The sequence below is a fragment of the Rhineura floridana genome, chromosome 12 (assembly GCF_030035675.1).
Source record: "Rhineura floridana isolate rRhiFlo1 chromosome 12, rRhiFlo1.hap2, whole genome shotgun sequence".
Lineage (NCBI taxonomy): Eukaryota > Metazoa > Chordata > Lepidosauria > Squamata > Rhineuridae > Rhineura > Rhineura floridana.
In genome coordinates this window covers 40,624,380-40,638,399 of record NC_084491.1, presented here as the reverse complement: position 1 = coordinate 40,638,399, position 14,020 = coordinate 40,624,380, and the positions used below count along the sequence as shown (strand labels likewise).

General features: G+C 46.5%; 1 protein-coding gene across 1 annotated transcript in view; it reads right to left on the bottom strand.

Moving 5' to 3' along the window:
* Positions 1–14,020, bottom strand: part of USP2 (ubiquitin specific peptidase 2) — a 69,559-nt gene that overhangs the window by 46,285 nt on the left and 9,254 nt on the right. The window contains exon 2 of the mRNA XM_061592586.1: positions 6,600–7,390. Within this exon, the coding sequence (XP_061448570.1) occupies positions 6,600–7,390 (791 nt within the window). The remainder of the gene's footprint in view (positions 1–6,599; positions 7,391–14,020) is intronic.

Below are 14,020 nucleotides of genomic sequence, written 5' to 3'. Positions count from 1 at the left end.
ACATTTTTCTTCAATGCCCCTCTGTATTCATAATATTCATGTGTGCAAAAGAAACCACAGCAGGAGGCAGGTTCTTGAAAATATGTTTCGATCTGGACATCCTGCCCTCTCATCTTAAACATGTGGAGACCAGTTGCAGTTACTCAGGCAAGAAAGGAATGCACTCTGTGCGCGCTCAGCAACATCGCGGCTATTGCTCTCACACGACGGAGGCATGCCATTCAAAAAGGTTGAGGGCCTGAATCTGGAGACGCTCTCCCTGACACCCTGAAGAACAGCAGTCTAAGGATGGTGACTTTATGATGGATGGAAAGAGAGATTGGGAAGAAGAGAAATGGAACAGTTTCACTGTTTTTGAATTGTGCTGAGGGGAGGTTGTGTTCTTCTTTGGAACGCAGGAAAACCGCCTTATTCCACGAGTTCATCTAGCTCGGTGTGGTCTAGATCGGTGGCTTCTGCTGAGGGTGTTGGAAGGCCACTTCATGATTTTTCTGCTTGTTGTAGCCATTGTAATGCACTGCACTGGATGCTGTATGATGTTTTTTTTTGCTTATTTTATTTCTTATGTACTGTATTTTATTGTATTCCGTAGAACTCAGATTGCAATACAAGAAATTACACTATACGAAAGAAAAGAAGCAACACATTTAAACATTAATGTGAATATTTAATACGACGGATGTGCTGTCTCCCATTTTCAAGCAGAAATCCACAGATGCACTGTGGACCACCTGGATGAAGTCCGTGGACCAAAATTTGGGGAACTCTTGCCCTAGGTCATTACGACAGGCTGTGACTCTCCAGAGTTTCAGACTGGAAGCCTTACCACGGATTGAACCAGGGACCTTCTGCATGCAAAGTTGATGCTCTGCCATGTGCTGAGGTCCCAGGGTGGGTTACAACAGTATGAAATCCATCATTAAAAACAACGCGGAATCACAGCATCACAAGCAACATTGTCTCTCTCTGTGCGAATATTATATCACACTCACAAACATTTAAGAATTCCAGAGCACAATGCTCAAAGTTAGCTAAAAGCAGCAAGATACAAAAAGATATTTGCTTTGCTACAGTAGTTATTAATGTAATAACTGTAAAATTTAATAATTAACTCAATTTGATAGCTAATAGTTACTTTGCCATTATGCCTAGGAGCTCTGTGGGTGGCGCAAGTTGGGCCATTGGCACCCTGCTTATGCGTCATTGCAAGAGCTTCCTAATGGATGAATGCAAGTGGGAGAAAAAGAAGACAAGAAATATGAGATGTCATGCCCAGGAGACAGGCACAAACCCTTTGAGTACTCGGGGCTGAGTCTGGCAAGAAAAGCTGCTTGCTGCCAGCCCTTTTTCAGCAAGGCACCACCAGGTCACCCCCAGAAATGAAAAGGTGAACTTGTTGCAGAGCGCAGAGCCTGCGTAATTTAGGTCTCCTTGCCAATCTCTCCCTCCCTGGCTGGCACTAGTTCCCAGTGTTTATGTAACAGGTATAATTGTTTAATACTCGCTTGAGAACAAACACACACATAAACTCTTGCCATGTCAACAGGCCCGCGAGGAGCAGATTAGAGAAGGCTCAAGGCAGTTGTACCCACAGAGCTCCCCAGAGTGTGTCACGGACTGAGCCAGCTGCCTCAGCACATGGAAGGACGGGTGTGTTTGTGTCTCTCTCTCTGGGTATGTGCACAGAGCGTGCTTCTGTGGTCCATGCAGTCCATTCCTCTGTGCATGACAGAGCCACGTGGAATTAGTTTATCTTTATGGATGCAATATACATAGTTCGCTTTATAAGATCACAATCGCACCATACATTTAAAGCACTCTGATTTCACACTTTAACAGTTTTCACTTCCCCTCCTCCCCTCAAATGGCCAGCAATTTGGATTAGACACATTCATGGAGGATAAAGCTATCAATGGCTACTGGCCACAATGGCTGCGTACTACTTGCAGGGCTGAAGATGGTATCCCTGTGAATACCAGTTGCTGAGGAACCCAAGTGGGTAGAGAGCTGATGTGCTTACATTCCGCCTGTGGGCTTCCCATTGGGGCATCTGGCTGACCACTTTGAGACCAGGATGCTGGACTAGATAGGCCTCTGGTCTGATCCAGCAACCAGGCTCTTCCTATGTTCTTAAGGGAATAATAATAATAATAATAATAATAATAATAATAATAATAATATTTAATTTGTTTGTCGCCTATCTGGCAATTAGCCACTCTAGGCGACGTACATTAAAATGAGATAAAATACAACAATACAACAATATCAAATGCAGTCATATTATTATGATAGATGGCAAAATCATAAAGATTTACCCTTCCCAAGGACCTCAAAGGCCTGTTGGAAAAGCCACGTCTTCAGGGCCTTGCGGAATACCTCTAGGGAAGGAGCATGTCGAAGGTCACATGGGAGGGAGTTCCAGAGAGTGGGGGCCACCACAGAAAAGGCTCTCTCCCTAGTACCCACCAACCTAGCTGTTTTGGTTGGCGGGATTGTGAGAAGGCCTTGAGTGGCTGATCTAGTTGGGCGGCATAATTGGTGGCGGTGGAGGCGCTCTTTCAGGTAAGCTGGGCCGAAACCGTATAGGGTTTTAAAAATACCAACACCTTGAATCGGGCCCGGAAAATAACCGGCAGCCAGTGTAGGTCAAATAATACTGGCGTAATGTGGTCTCGGCGGCGGCTGTTGGTAAGTAAGCGCGCCGCTACATTCTGTACAAGTTGTAATTTCTGGGTCGTTTTCAAGGGTAACCCCACGTAGAGCGCATTACAGTAGTCCAATCGAGAGGTGACCAGGGCATGCACCGCGAGTGGGAGCTGTTGAACAGGGAGGTAGGGTTGCAGCCTACGTATAAGGTGTAATTGATACCAAGCTGCCCGGCTCACAGCCGAAATCTGAGCCTCCATGGATAGCTTGGAATCAAGAACAACCCCGAGGCTGCGGACCTGGTCCTGTAGGGGCAACTTCACTCCATCAAACACCAGGTCAACATCTCCTAACCCTCCCTTGTCTCCCACAAGTAGTACCTCGGTCTTATCAGGGTTCAGCTTCAGCCTGTTCCTGCCCATCCATCCACTCACAGATTCCAGGCACTTGGACATGGTCTCCACAGCTCTCTCCGGTGAAGATTTAAATGAGAGATAGAGCTGAGTGTCATCCGCATATTGGTGACACTGCAGCCCAAATCTCCTGATGATCTCTCCCAGCGGCTTTACATAGATGTTAAATAGCATGGGTGAGAGGATAGAGCCCTGTGGCACACCGCAATTGAGAGGCCAAGGGTCTGAAACCTCATCACCCAATGCTATCTGTTGGCGCCTATCAGAGAGAAAGGAGTGGAACCACTGTAAGACTGTGCCTCCCAATCCCATACTCTCCAGGCGATCTAACAGGATACCGTGGTCTACGGTATCAAAAGCCGCTGAGAGATCCAGGAGGACAAGGAAGGTGAGTTCTCCCCTATCCAATGCCCTCCTCATATCATCGACCAGAGCGACCAAGGCTGTTTCAGTTCCATGTCCAGTCCTGAAACCCGACTGGTATGGATCTAGATAATCTGTTTCATCCAAGTGTGTCTGCAACTGATTTGCCACCACTCTCTCAATGACCTTGCCCAAGAATGGTAAGTTTGAGATTGGGCGAAAGTTGGTTAGAATCTGGGGATCCAAGGAGGACTTCTTTAAGATGGGTTTAATAATAGCCTCCTTGAGGGCTAGTGGCATAACACCCTCTTGCAAGGATGCATTAACCATTGCCTTGATCCCCTCACCCAATCTCTCTTTGCAGCTCATAAGGAGCCACGATGGGCAAGGGTCATTTAGACAAGTGGTGGGCCTTACAGATGAGAGCACCTTGTCCACATCCTCAGCAGGAAGAGGCCAAAATCGATCCCATTTGACCGGTTTGCAACTGGTCAACTCTAGCTCACTCACTGTATCCACGGCGCACGGAATCGAGCTCCTCAGGTGTTCGATTTTATCAGCAAAGTGCTTTGCCAATTTGTCACAGGAGGCCTTAGACTGTTCCAAGGGTTCCTGAGCAACTGGACCGACCAGGCTTCGGACCACTTGGAACAACCTCCTGGGACAGCACTCCGCTGATGCAATGGAGGCGGCAAATAATTCCCTCTTTGCCGCCCTCACCGCCACTTGGTAGGCAGCTATTGCTGCTCTAACCTGTGTCCGAGCATCTTCGGAGTGAGACTTCCGCCACCGGCGCTCAAGTCGTCTCACCTCCTGTCTCAAAGTATGCATCCGTGGTGTGTACCATGGTGATACTTGAGTTCTGTTCAGGGGGAGAGGACGTTTTGGAGCCACTTGGTCTAACGCCCCGGCGATCCTCTCGTTCCACTCCATCACCAGGGCTTCAACCGGGCGACCTTCAGCAGGTTCCAATTCCCCAAGCGCCGTCAGGAAACTATCTGGATCCATCAGGCGCCTGGGATGGACCATTCTAATAGGACCTTTTCCCCTGCGGAGGGCGTGCGGCATCGAGAGATCCATCTTTGCCAGATAGTGGTCTGACCATGACACAGGGGTAAAAGAATTAGCCCCTAACTTCAGCACACTACCCTCCCCCCCCTGGACAAATACAAGGTCAAGAGTATGACCGGCTACATGGGTGGGCTCAGTATTACTAAGAATTACTAAGCAGAGGACCTCCTGCAGATACCATCTTATCAGGAGGCCCATTCCCCACAACATAGGAAACGGACCTTCAGTGTAGAGGCACCGACACTTTGGAATTCCCTCCCCTTAAATATTAGACAGGCACCATCTCTGTTATCTTTTCGGTGCCTACTGAAGACCTTCCTCTTTCAACAAGCCTTTTATGTAGAGACCTTATCGCAGTTTGCCTCTTTGCTGGAATTATTTTAAGATTTTTTTAAAGCTGTTTTTTTAAAAAACTGTTTGTTTTAATATGTTTTAAAGTGTTTTTGTTTTTAAAATGTTTTAGAGTGCTTTAGTGTTTTTGTTTGCCTCCCTGAGTTCCTTCTGGGAGGAAGGGATAGATCAGACAGACAGACAGACAGACAGACAGACAGACAGACAGACAGACAGACAGACAGATATAGATAGATAGATAGATAGATAGATAGATAGATAGATAGATAGATAGATAGATAGATAGATAGATAGATAGATAGATAGATAGATAGATAGATAGATAGATAGATGGGCTGTGATGGGAGTGGATTGAAGGTAAAGGGTTTAACCCCTACAGCTCTGATCCAACACCTCCCCCCCCAGTAGCCAATTTTAAATGAAGGAACATGATGTTGGGATGTCTGATCATAGACATCCATTATTATTATTATTATTAAAGTTATGTGTAGTTTGGCCCTCAGTGCAGGAATGGACAATCTTTTGCCCTCCAAATGTTTTTGGGACCCCAACTCCCAGTAGCCAGCATGGCCAATTGTCAAGGATGATGGGAATTGTAGCGCAAAACAGCTGGAGGGCCACAGGTTCCACATCTTCATCTTAGCACATCCTCATGCAGGAGACTTATTTCACCTTGGCAGCCCTCTCACACACTCCTTACGAGAAAACCTCACCTATCTACGCCAACAAGAGATGTGGAGGAGAGGCATTTGTCACGCAAATGGAAGTTCTGGCCAAAGCATATTTTATGCCGCGTTACAAAGCTATGGAAGCACAAATCACTTTAAACCTGATCACCCTTAATTTAAGCCTGCTGTTCTGTGAGCAGGAGTTACAATGAGTCAAATCCATGCCCTGCTGACAGAAGTTTCCATTCCCTCCAGACAGGGACACTCAGCTTCTCCTAAGTATGAGAGGCGAGTTGGTGACCGGACACTGTTCTTTAGAAAAACATTTCTCACTGCCTGTCATTCAGGTGTTCCTAACCCAGGAACACTGATTGCCTGGGGCAAAGGCTTGTTGAGGGAACAAGTGACCCAAGTTTGACTGTGTTTGACCTGACATTAGCATGGCAAAGATTGGATCACTGTAACATGACCGTGTTGCCCCGTGGGTGGGTACCATGGCCACTCAAACCTGCCACACTCCGGAGTAGAGATCTCAGGGCACATGCCTCAGCTCTGCAGGGCTGCCAACAACGCTGATGGGTACAGAAAAAATCCAGGCGAAGTGCATGGGAAGACAGGGACAATGTGGATCCAGAGCCGAATGAGAGCCAAGGTTTACCTATGCTCAGCTCAGGACCTCTGGTTGGTTCAAAATGCCAACAGCCATCCCAAGAATTCTGAAGCAGGAAACAGGCCTGTGGGTATTTGGAAGTGACAGCTCCTCCCCGTGCAAAAAATCAAATAAAATTATGCAGTACACTAAGCCAGCAAAACCTGCTAGTCCACACACAAACAACCTGAAAAGGAAAACAAACAAAAGGACCAGATCTGTTCCAGTTTACAAAAACTCCTGCCTGGAGGGTTCCTTGCCACAGCCAAGGACCCACTTCCATGCCCAAAGCAAACCAAATTCTGCAATTGCTTCTTGGTCTTGCTGGGGCTCTACTCTATAGCATATTTAGCAAAACAATGCATCTACTTCTGCCTGGTCCTACAATGCAAGACCACTCGGCCCCCTCCTATCCCTGGAGCCAAATGGGCACCTTACCGGGGCCTCCTTGGCCAGGATGTCCGTCCGGCTGTCTGTCCTCTCCCATGGCTGAGTAGAGCAGCGGCTAGTGGGGCGCAGAGTGGGGGTGATGACCTCCGGGGTGGAGCCATGGAGGTTGGGGACCGGAGAGCGCCCGCCCTTGCGGCCGCAGGACTCTAGATAGTCTTTGATGTAATCCGAGTGAGGGCCGGACTGGTAGTACCCTTGCAGAGAGCAGAGCTCCTGGCGGCTGCGGGCAATGAAGGTGCCACGGGCAGGGGGGGCTTCAGTGCGGTATGAGTCCGACAGGTGCATGGAGGTCAGGTCCCGCGCCAAATCTGAGTGGCTGCTGGATTTCTTGCGGCCCAGCGTGGTGCTGTAGCTGGTGGAGGCTGTACTGCCATATGAGTAACTGGTGGCTCCGCCACTCAGCCCTCCGCTGCCCGGGGTTCTCACTGGGACCCGTCCGTAACTGGGGCTCAGCCTGGTGCCAGAGTCGGGGCGCTGGAGCAGACGCCCACCCCTGTCATAATTCAAGGAAGAGGAGGAGGAGGTGGTCCCCGACATCCGCAGGTGAGTGGAAGTCAGGTAGCCGGAGGGCGTGGTGGGCTTGTAGCCGATTTTTTCCTTGTCTGGGTAGGAGGAGGACAGGTTGGAGGAGTAGGAGGGATAGCTCCCATAGCTGGTGGAGGCCTTGCTGTACGAAGAGGTGTCCGAGTAGCGGGGAGTGTCGACATAGCGCTTCAAGGTGGAGGAGAGCTGGGACATCCTGAGGGGTGGGGCATTGGAGGCGGCGCTGGTGGCATTGGCTGGAAGAGAGGAGGACACAACAGCAGCCATTAAACCACACTTCCCCTGGAAGAGTCTAAGGGCACATCGCAGTGGGCTGTGTTAGTTGCGCAAAATTTGGCTCTTATTCCATACGTACTAGTGCAATGATCCCATCACATTTCTCACCATGAAAAAGTCAGACAAGGAACGGAGTGGAGAAACTGCACTAGAAATAACCTCCATATGAGGGTGTATCAGGATAGATGCTCAATAAACAGGCAGCGTTGTATGACCTTCAGGCACGTTTTGTGCAAACATATCAGTGTGATTGCTCAGCAAACAGCTGATCTGAAAGCTTCGTAGGAGAAAAAACTCCACTGGCACCCCATACTGGGTCAAACCACACATGCCTGTCCATTAGGGATGGAGCAATCTGTCCATTTTGATTCTCTCACTTTCCCAATCTTAAATTCGGTTCTCCCCCTTTTTGTAGCAATTCTGCAAATTTTTTTAAAAAAAATCTCATGAAAATTCTCCAGCATTTTAGTGAGAATTTCTCCTACTAAACACACTTTTGTATGCAGTTTTGACTAATGTACATGTTTTTGCACAAATTTCTCCTAAATGTAATGCATTTTTGTATGTTATTTTCACTAATATAGTCATTTTTATGCATTTTTGCAAACATTGCTTGTTGGAGGACTGCATTGCAAAATTCAGATCAGTGCGAATTTTGAAGGACGGCTGAGTTTCAGTTCTCACGTTATTTCAGAAAGTGCAGATTTGATAATAAATGCAAACTGAATCTAATTTCTCCTCCACCTCTAATGTATGTACATCATCATAATTGTTATTATTTATTATCATTATCATCACCATTTATAGGCTGGCTGTTAGGGTGTAGTCCTCACTATGTGACTTACATAAGGAGTAAATAAAACACTTTTAAAAATAAGTCAAATAAGATAGCATTTTACATATATCTATGTCTATATCTATCTATAAACACATAGGGTAGCTGCTTAAAAAGACAAATGATTAAAACAGCCCAAAAGAGTCCAACAAATTAGCCGTATGAGAACACTTCCGAAACAGTTCCATCCTTTAAAACACTGGCATTAAGAGAATTTGCTGATGAGAAGGTCAAAATAAACAGGTTTAAGAACATGTGCTTTAAAATGTGTAATGCTGGAGCTACAAACACCTTGGTGAGGAGGGAGTTCTCTAACCTGGGGGCCACTACAGAGAAGGATCCCATCCTGTCACACTGGCCAACCAAATCAACCTTACAGGCAAAACTTCAAGAAGGGCCTCCAATGGAGGAGAAATTTGAGGCAGTTCGCATTTAAAGCCAAATTTGTCAAATCTGCACTTACACGAGAACCTCAGCCATCCTTCAAAATTCGCACTTATCTGAATTTTGCAACGCAGTTCTCCAACTAAATAAGAAACGCAGATCTGAATGCCTAGGCAGGCTTATATGGGAACATAGGGACCTGCTTTATACTAAATTGGACCATTGCCTCAGCTTGCTCAGTACTGTCTACACTGACTGGAAGTGGCTCTCTAGGGTTCCAGAAAGGGGACATTCCCAGCCCTACCTAGAGAGGTTGGGGATTAACCAGGGACCTTCTGCATGCAAAACAGATGCTCTAACCACTGAGCTATGGCTCTTCTATGGGTGTATCTGGCCCTTCAGATTCATCCAGACTGAGCAATATTTAGAGCAATTCAAATGAAAATGAACCCAAAATAAATAGATCCAAAATAATCAACATTTTAAATATGGAATTTAAAAAAGAGGAAGCTTTTCAAATGCATATTCTAAAAACAGAGTGCTACATGCATTTGTCGGGCAGTGACAGGCTGTTGCCATTTGGCAGGTGGGATTCAGTCACATACCTGCAAAATTCAGGTTGCACTATTAAAGTGGATTCAGCACTTTTGTGCAAGAAACCCACTTAAAACAACAACAAACTTTTTGCAGTAAGGAAAGCAACGGCAAAATACGCTAACAAGTGTGGGATAGCAGTTGCTTGGCATAAGGTTGTCTAACCTCCCTGCAAACAAATCAGAATTAATGCTCAATAAACAGCAGGTGTTGCATAACCTCTCTGCAAAGCTTGTGCAAACAAACCAGTATGGCTGCTCAATAAAGAGGAAGAGACCATTCAAGAGCAGAAGGAGAGCAGTCCAGACAGTTGTGATATGGGAGCATCTTCTCTGTAAAACCAGGTGAAAGTGTTTGTGGAATTGGGATGAAAAATAAGATGACTAAGGGAGAGCATAAATACAGGATTATAAAATTATGAATTGTATGGATAGAGGGAAACACTCCCCCCATTTTATAATTTATCAGCAATTTTACTTCCAGCATAATTCCACTCCCACAAGATGCAATGATGATTTTTTTTTTAATTTTAAAAAAAGGATAGATAAATTCATGGAGGAAACAATGGCTAACGGCTAAGAAAAAGGCACCTGCATGAAAACGTTGCAGCATATCCTCAACTCCTAACAGGACCTGGATACGTTTAGCATGAAGAACAGAAGATGCATTGCATATGTGATTAATGCTCTTCAGATCCCTGAAGGGCTGTCACAAAGAAGAGGGTAGAGTGCATTATTTCCGGTCAAATACAAGGCCAAACTCTTCTCTTAAGGAGAAGGATCTAGGCATCTTCCTGTTGATCAAAAGCTGATAATCAGCCAGCAGTGCAATGCTGCAGCTAAAAAAGCAAATGTAATCTTAAACTACATACAGTAAACACCATATATTTAAAGCACATAACTTCCTCCAAAGAATCCCAGCACCATCACAAACTAAAGCCTATGGCCTGATCCAGATGCAGGGCTCTGCTGATGTTCTTAAGGAAATTCCAGCAGGTTCAGCTTGTCATGGAATAATGGGGAAAGTTGCCCCTTCTGAAATGCTCTCTTTTGTGCAACTACTACAAAGCTTCTGGTCGTTCTAGCTTGAACTCACATTTTCCAGATCTGTCTTTATGTTATGGACACACACAGAAGATCCTGCAAGATACTTGGCAGAACTGAAGGATTACAAAAGTGTGCACATAGACACACACAATGCAAAAACAAACTTTCCCCCAATGTGCATCTCATTTCAATCAGAAACGAGGCTACAAGCCATGATGGCTATGCTCTGCCTCCATAGTCAGAGGAAGTATGCTTCTGAATACCAGTTGCTGGAAACCGCAGGAGGGGAGAGTGGTCTTGCACTCAGGTCCTGCTTGTGGGCTTCGCATTGGGGCATCTGGTTGGCCACTGTGAGAACAGGATGCTGGTCTAGATGGGCCATTGGCCTAATCCAGCAGTCTTCTTATGACTTTAAAGGGGGTGGACTGGAGTCAACCAGTCCCATAAGGGGGTGTTGCAGAGTTAAACACCAAGGAGCCAGCTTCAAAACAGGAACAGCAGGTGGCATAAACAGAAACTCAACACCTGATTTCTTTGCCAGGTTCTGTTTCCATTTACAAGCGCTACGAGACATAAAAGGTACCGGCGCCCCCTTCTGTCTAGTTTTGCAAAAGAGCAGCAACCACATCAGGCCAGCAGGGGATCTTTTTACAAGGTTCAGTTTATATACGGCTGTCTGGCTCAGACCCTCTGAGAGCTGTTGTGCCTTTAACAGTAGAAGTAGCGGGGAAATTCCACTGGGGAATCTCCTGTCATTCAGCACCTCAACAGGGAAACGCTGCAACTAGCAAAATTCTCCCTCTTATGCAACTCTTAGAGAAATGCCCATTAAGCAAGTTTAAAAATAAGACATTCCCTCTCCCAAGGAATCCTGGGAGTTGTAGTTCTACGAGGAAGAGCTAGAGATCTCCAGCAGATCGTTTTCGGTTTGCAAACAATTTGCATTATTTTTTGGAGGGGATGGGGGGAACATATGGCAATCAAACTGTAACAAAACAACATGTAGTGGAGAAGCTAAGGGGCCCCTCCAGACGTGTTTTATTGCAGGTGTATTCTGAAACATGTTCTTGTCACAATAACAGTGCATTTGCGGTGGACTTGTTCTGCTTTAGTATGTTCTGTGATGCTTACCCAACGGTAACACATTATTGCTGTCTGGAGGGGCTGCAACGCTATAAAAGTAGGACAAAAATAAACCAGAACATTTGTGGTATAAAAAGTTATGGGATTTCAGCATGGAATTACAGGATATGTACAGACTGGAAATGAAGCGATGTGATTGCCCCAAAACGTTTGAAGCCGGAAACAGTATTGAAAGTGGTATTGCATGTGGCTGCCCTGATAGCATCATGTGTACAAATCATCATGAATGTACAGAAAAGGGTATCTGGAGGGGTCCCAGGCCTCTGAAGCGGGAGTGGGGAACATGTGGCCCTTCAGTAGTTGCCAGACTCCAACCACCATAGCCAATGTCTAGCAACATATGGAGGGCCACTGCTTAAAATATGTATATGCCCCTTTTTAGGGCAGAGCCCTTGCATAAGTCAGCAGGCAGGTAAAGGAAATCCAGAATCATAAGCCTCTGGAATCCTTAGCACACAAAAAAATGGTTAAATAAAGGCAGACTGGAACACAAGGCTTCCAGACATGTCTGAAGGGCTGTACTGGAAGGATCTTTTGTAGTTCTTTAGGAAGAGAATATCACAACTGTAGGGCTATGAGTGACAAGGCCCTCTTGTGGGCCTCTGTAGTTGAAGACGGGATCATTCAAGTGAAGGTGGTCCTTTAGATAAGCTGGCCCCAAACTGTTTAAACTAGGGGTGAGGAATCTGTGGCCCTCCAGATGTTGATGGAGTTCAACTCCATCAGCCTTGACCATTGGCCATGTTGGCTGGGGCTGAAGTCCAATGGCTATAGGGCCTTTCCCCTTTGTAGCTGACTCACAGCTCAGTGGTAGAGGTTAGACCTCTAGAGCAAGGCCATGTGTTGCATGCAGAAGGTCCCAGGTTCAATCCCTGGCATCTTCAGGTAAGGCTTGGAGAGACCCCTGCCTGAAATTCTGGAGAGCTGCTGCCAGTCAGTGTAGAAAACACCAAGCTAGATGGGCCAGAGGCCTGATCTGGTATAAGGCAGCTTCTTATGCTCTTATGCTACGCTGACCATGTACTATCACTCTGCATCAAGGTAGGGAAAGAACATCACCTGCTGGATTTTGGTCCGTCATCCAGCTGTTAAAGACAGAGCCTATCTCGGGAAATGAAATGAAAAAAGGTGGCAATCTGACAGAGAATTGTCTCCAGAGGCACCTCCCTGGGAACGGCACGTTCTTTTATGAGCGTCCGCACTTCCAACACACCTGCAGATGCCTTCAGGTGAACTTTTGCTGGTGGTGCTAGTCCCTTCTTAGCCCACCTGATTTAGCCACATGGCTGCCCGCTGTTGGCCCATTAGGTGCAATCACGAGGCACGCGGTGCAGGTCCCATGAAAGCTTGTCACGGTACGTGTTGTGCATGACAGCAGCCACCCATGTGCAGCTCTGCCAGAAAGCCTCAAGGCGCTTCCAGGGCTTACCAAACTGTTGTTCTCATGCACAGGACCATGGAGGCAAAAGAGCACCCCCTAGTGTCCCTTCAAAGGCACACTGGTTTATTGCCTTACCCAGTGCACCACCTTCAAGTAAAACTCCGAATCTGCTACCGCTAGGAGGACTCCTGCGGTTTTCTTTATTTCTGCTCTCTGCCTCGCAAGGGGCTCACCACTGCCCCATCCTCAGCTTAGGGTGGCAGACGGATCTGAGTGGCTGCTGGCTTTCATATTTGCAGAAGAGATCTACCCACCATCGTTGCCCTGTCCCAGCAGCTTTCGATGAAACCTGAACTCCCTTTTGCACCCAGCCCAATCTGACCCAACCCTTACCCAGCCTAATGCCTTCCAGCTGTTTTGGACTACAGCTGCCATCATCCCTGACCATTGGCCATGCTGGCTGGGGCTGATGGGAGTTGGGAGTCCAACATTATTTGGGGGGTGCGCCAGTTTGGTGAAGGCTGAAATAATTCAGCCTGCAAAATATCTGCTGTGCTTCACCGCAGACTGCTACAAATTGCAGCCTTTGTGGCAGCCTTTGTCAATCTAGTGCACTTCCACTGTTTTGGACTAAGATTCCCATCAGCCCCAGCCAGTGGGGGGTGGCTGGCCGGCTGATGAGAGTTGTAGTCCAAACGATCTGGAGAATGCCAAGTTGGCAAAGGGTTGTTTAGGATGTTCTGTTATGCTATGTTTTCTTTCTCTCCCTCTCTCCCCTATTTCAACATTAATGTTTATTTATTTATTTTTTATTAGATTTATATCCCACTCTTCCTCCCAGTAGGAGCCCGTTATGAAGCTTAACATCCAGGCTGAAGAAGAGTTCTGATGAACTCAAAAAAGCCTCTTTACTACTTTGCCACATTTTATTTGGTCTTAATAAAAATAATTACTTTACTGAATCTGCCCCCCTCCCCCCAAAAAGCATTACTAATTCCTGGCCTCACGTGTAATCATTTCCCCTAATGTACAAACCAAAATGTTTGATGATGATGATGATGATGAACCATTTACAGTAGTTGTATTCCACTAAAAGTCTTATCCAGCGGAGACCCACTGAAAGTAATGAACTGAAGTTAGTCATGCCCATTAACTTCAGTGGGTCTAAGCTGAGAAGGACTAGTGTCAATTATCACCCTTTGTCCAG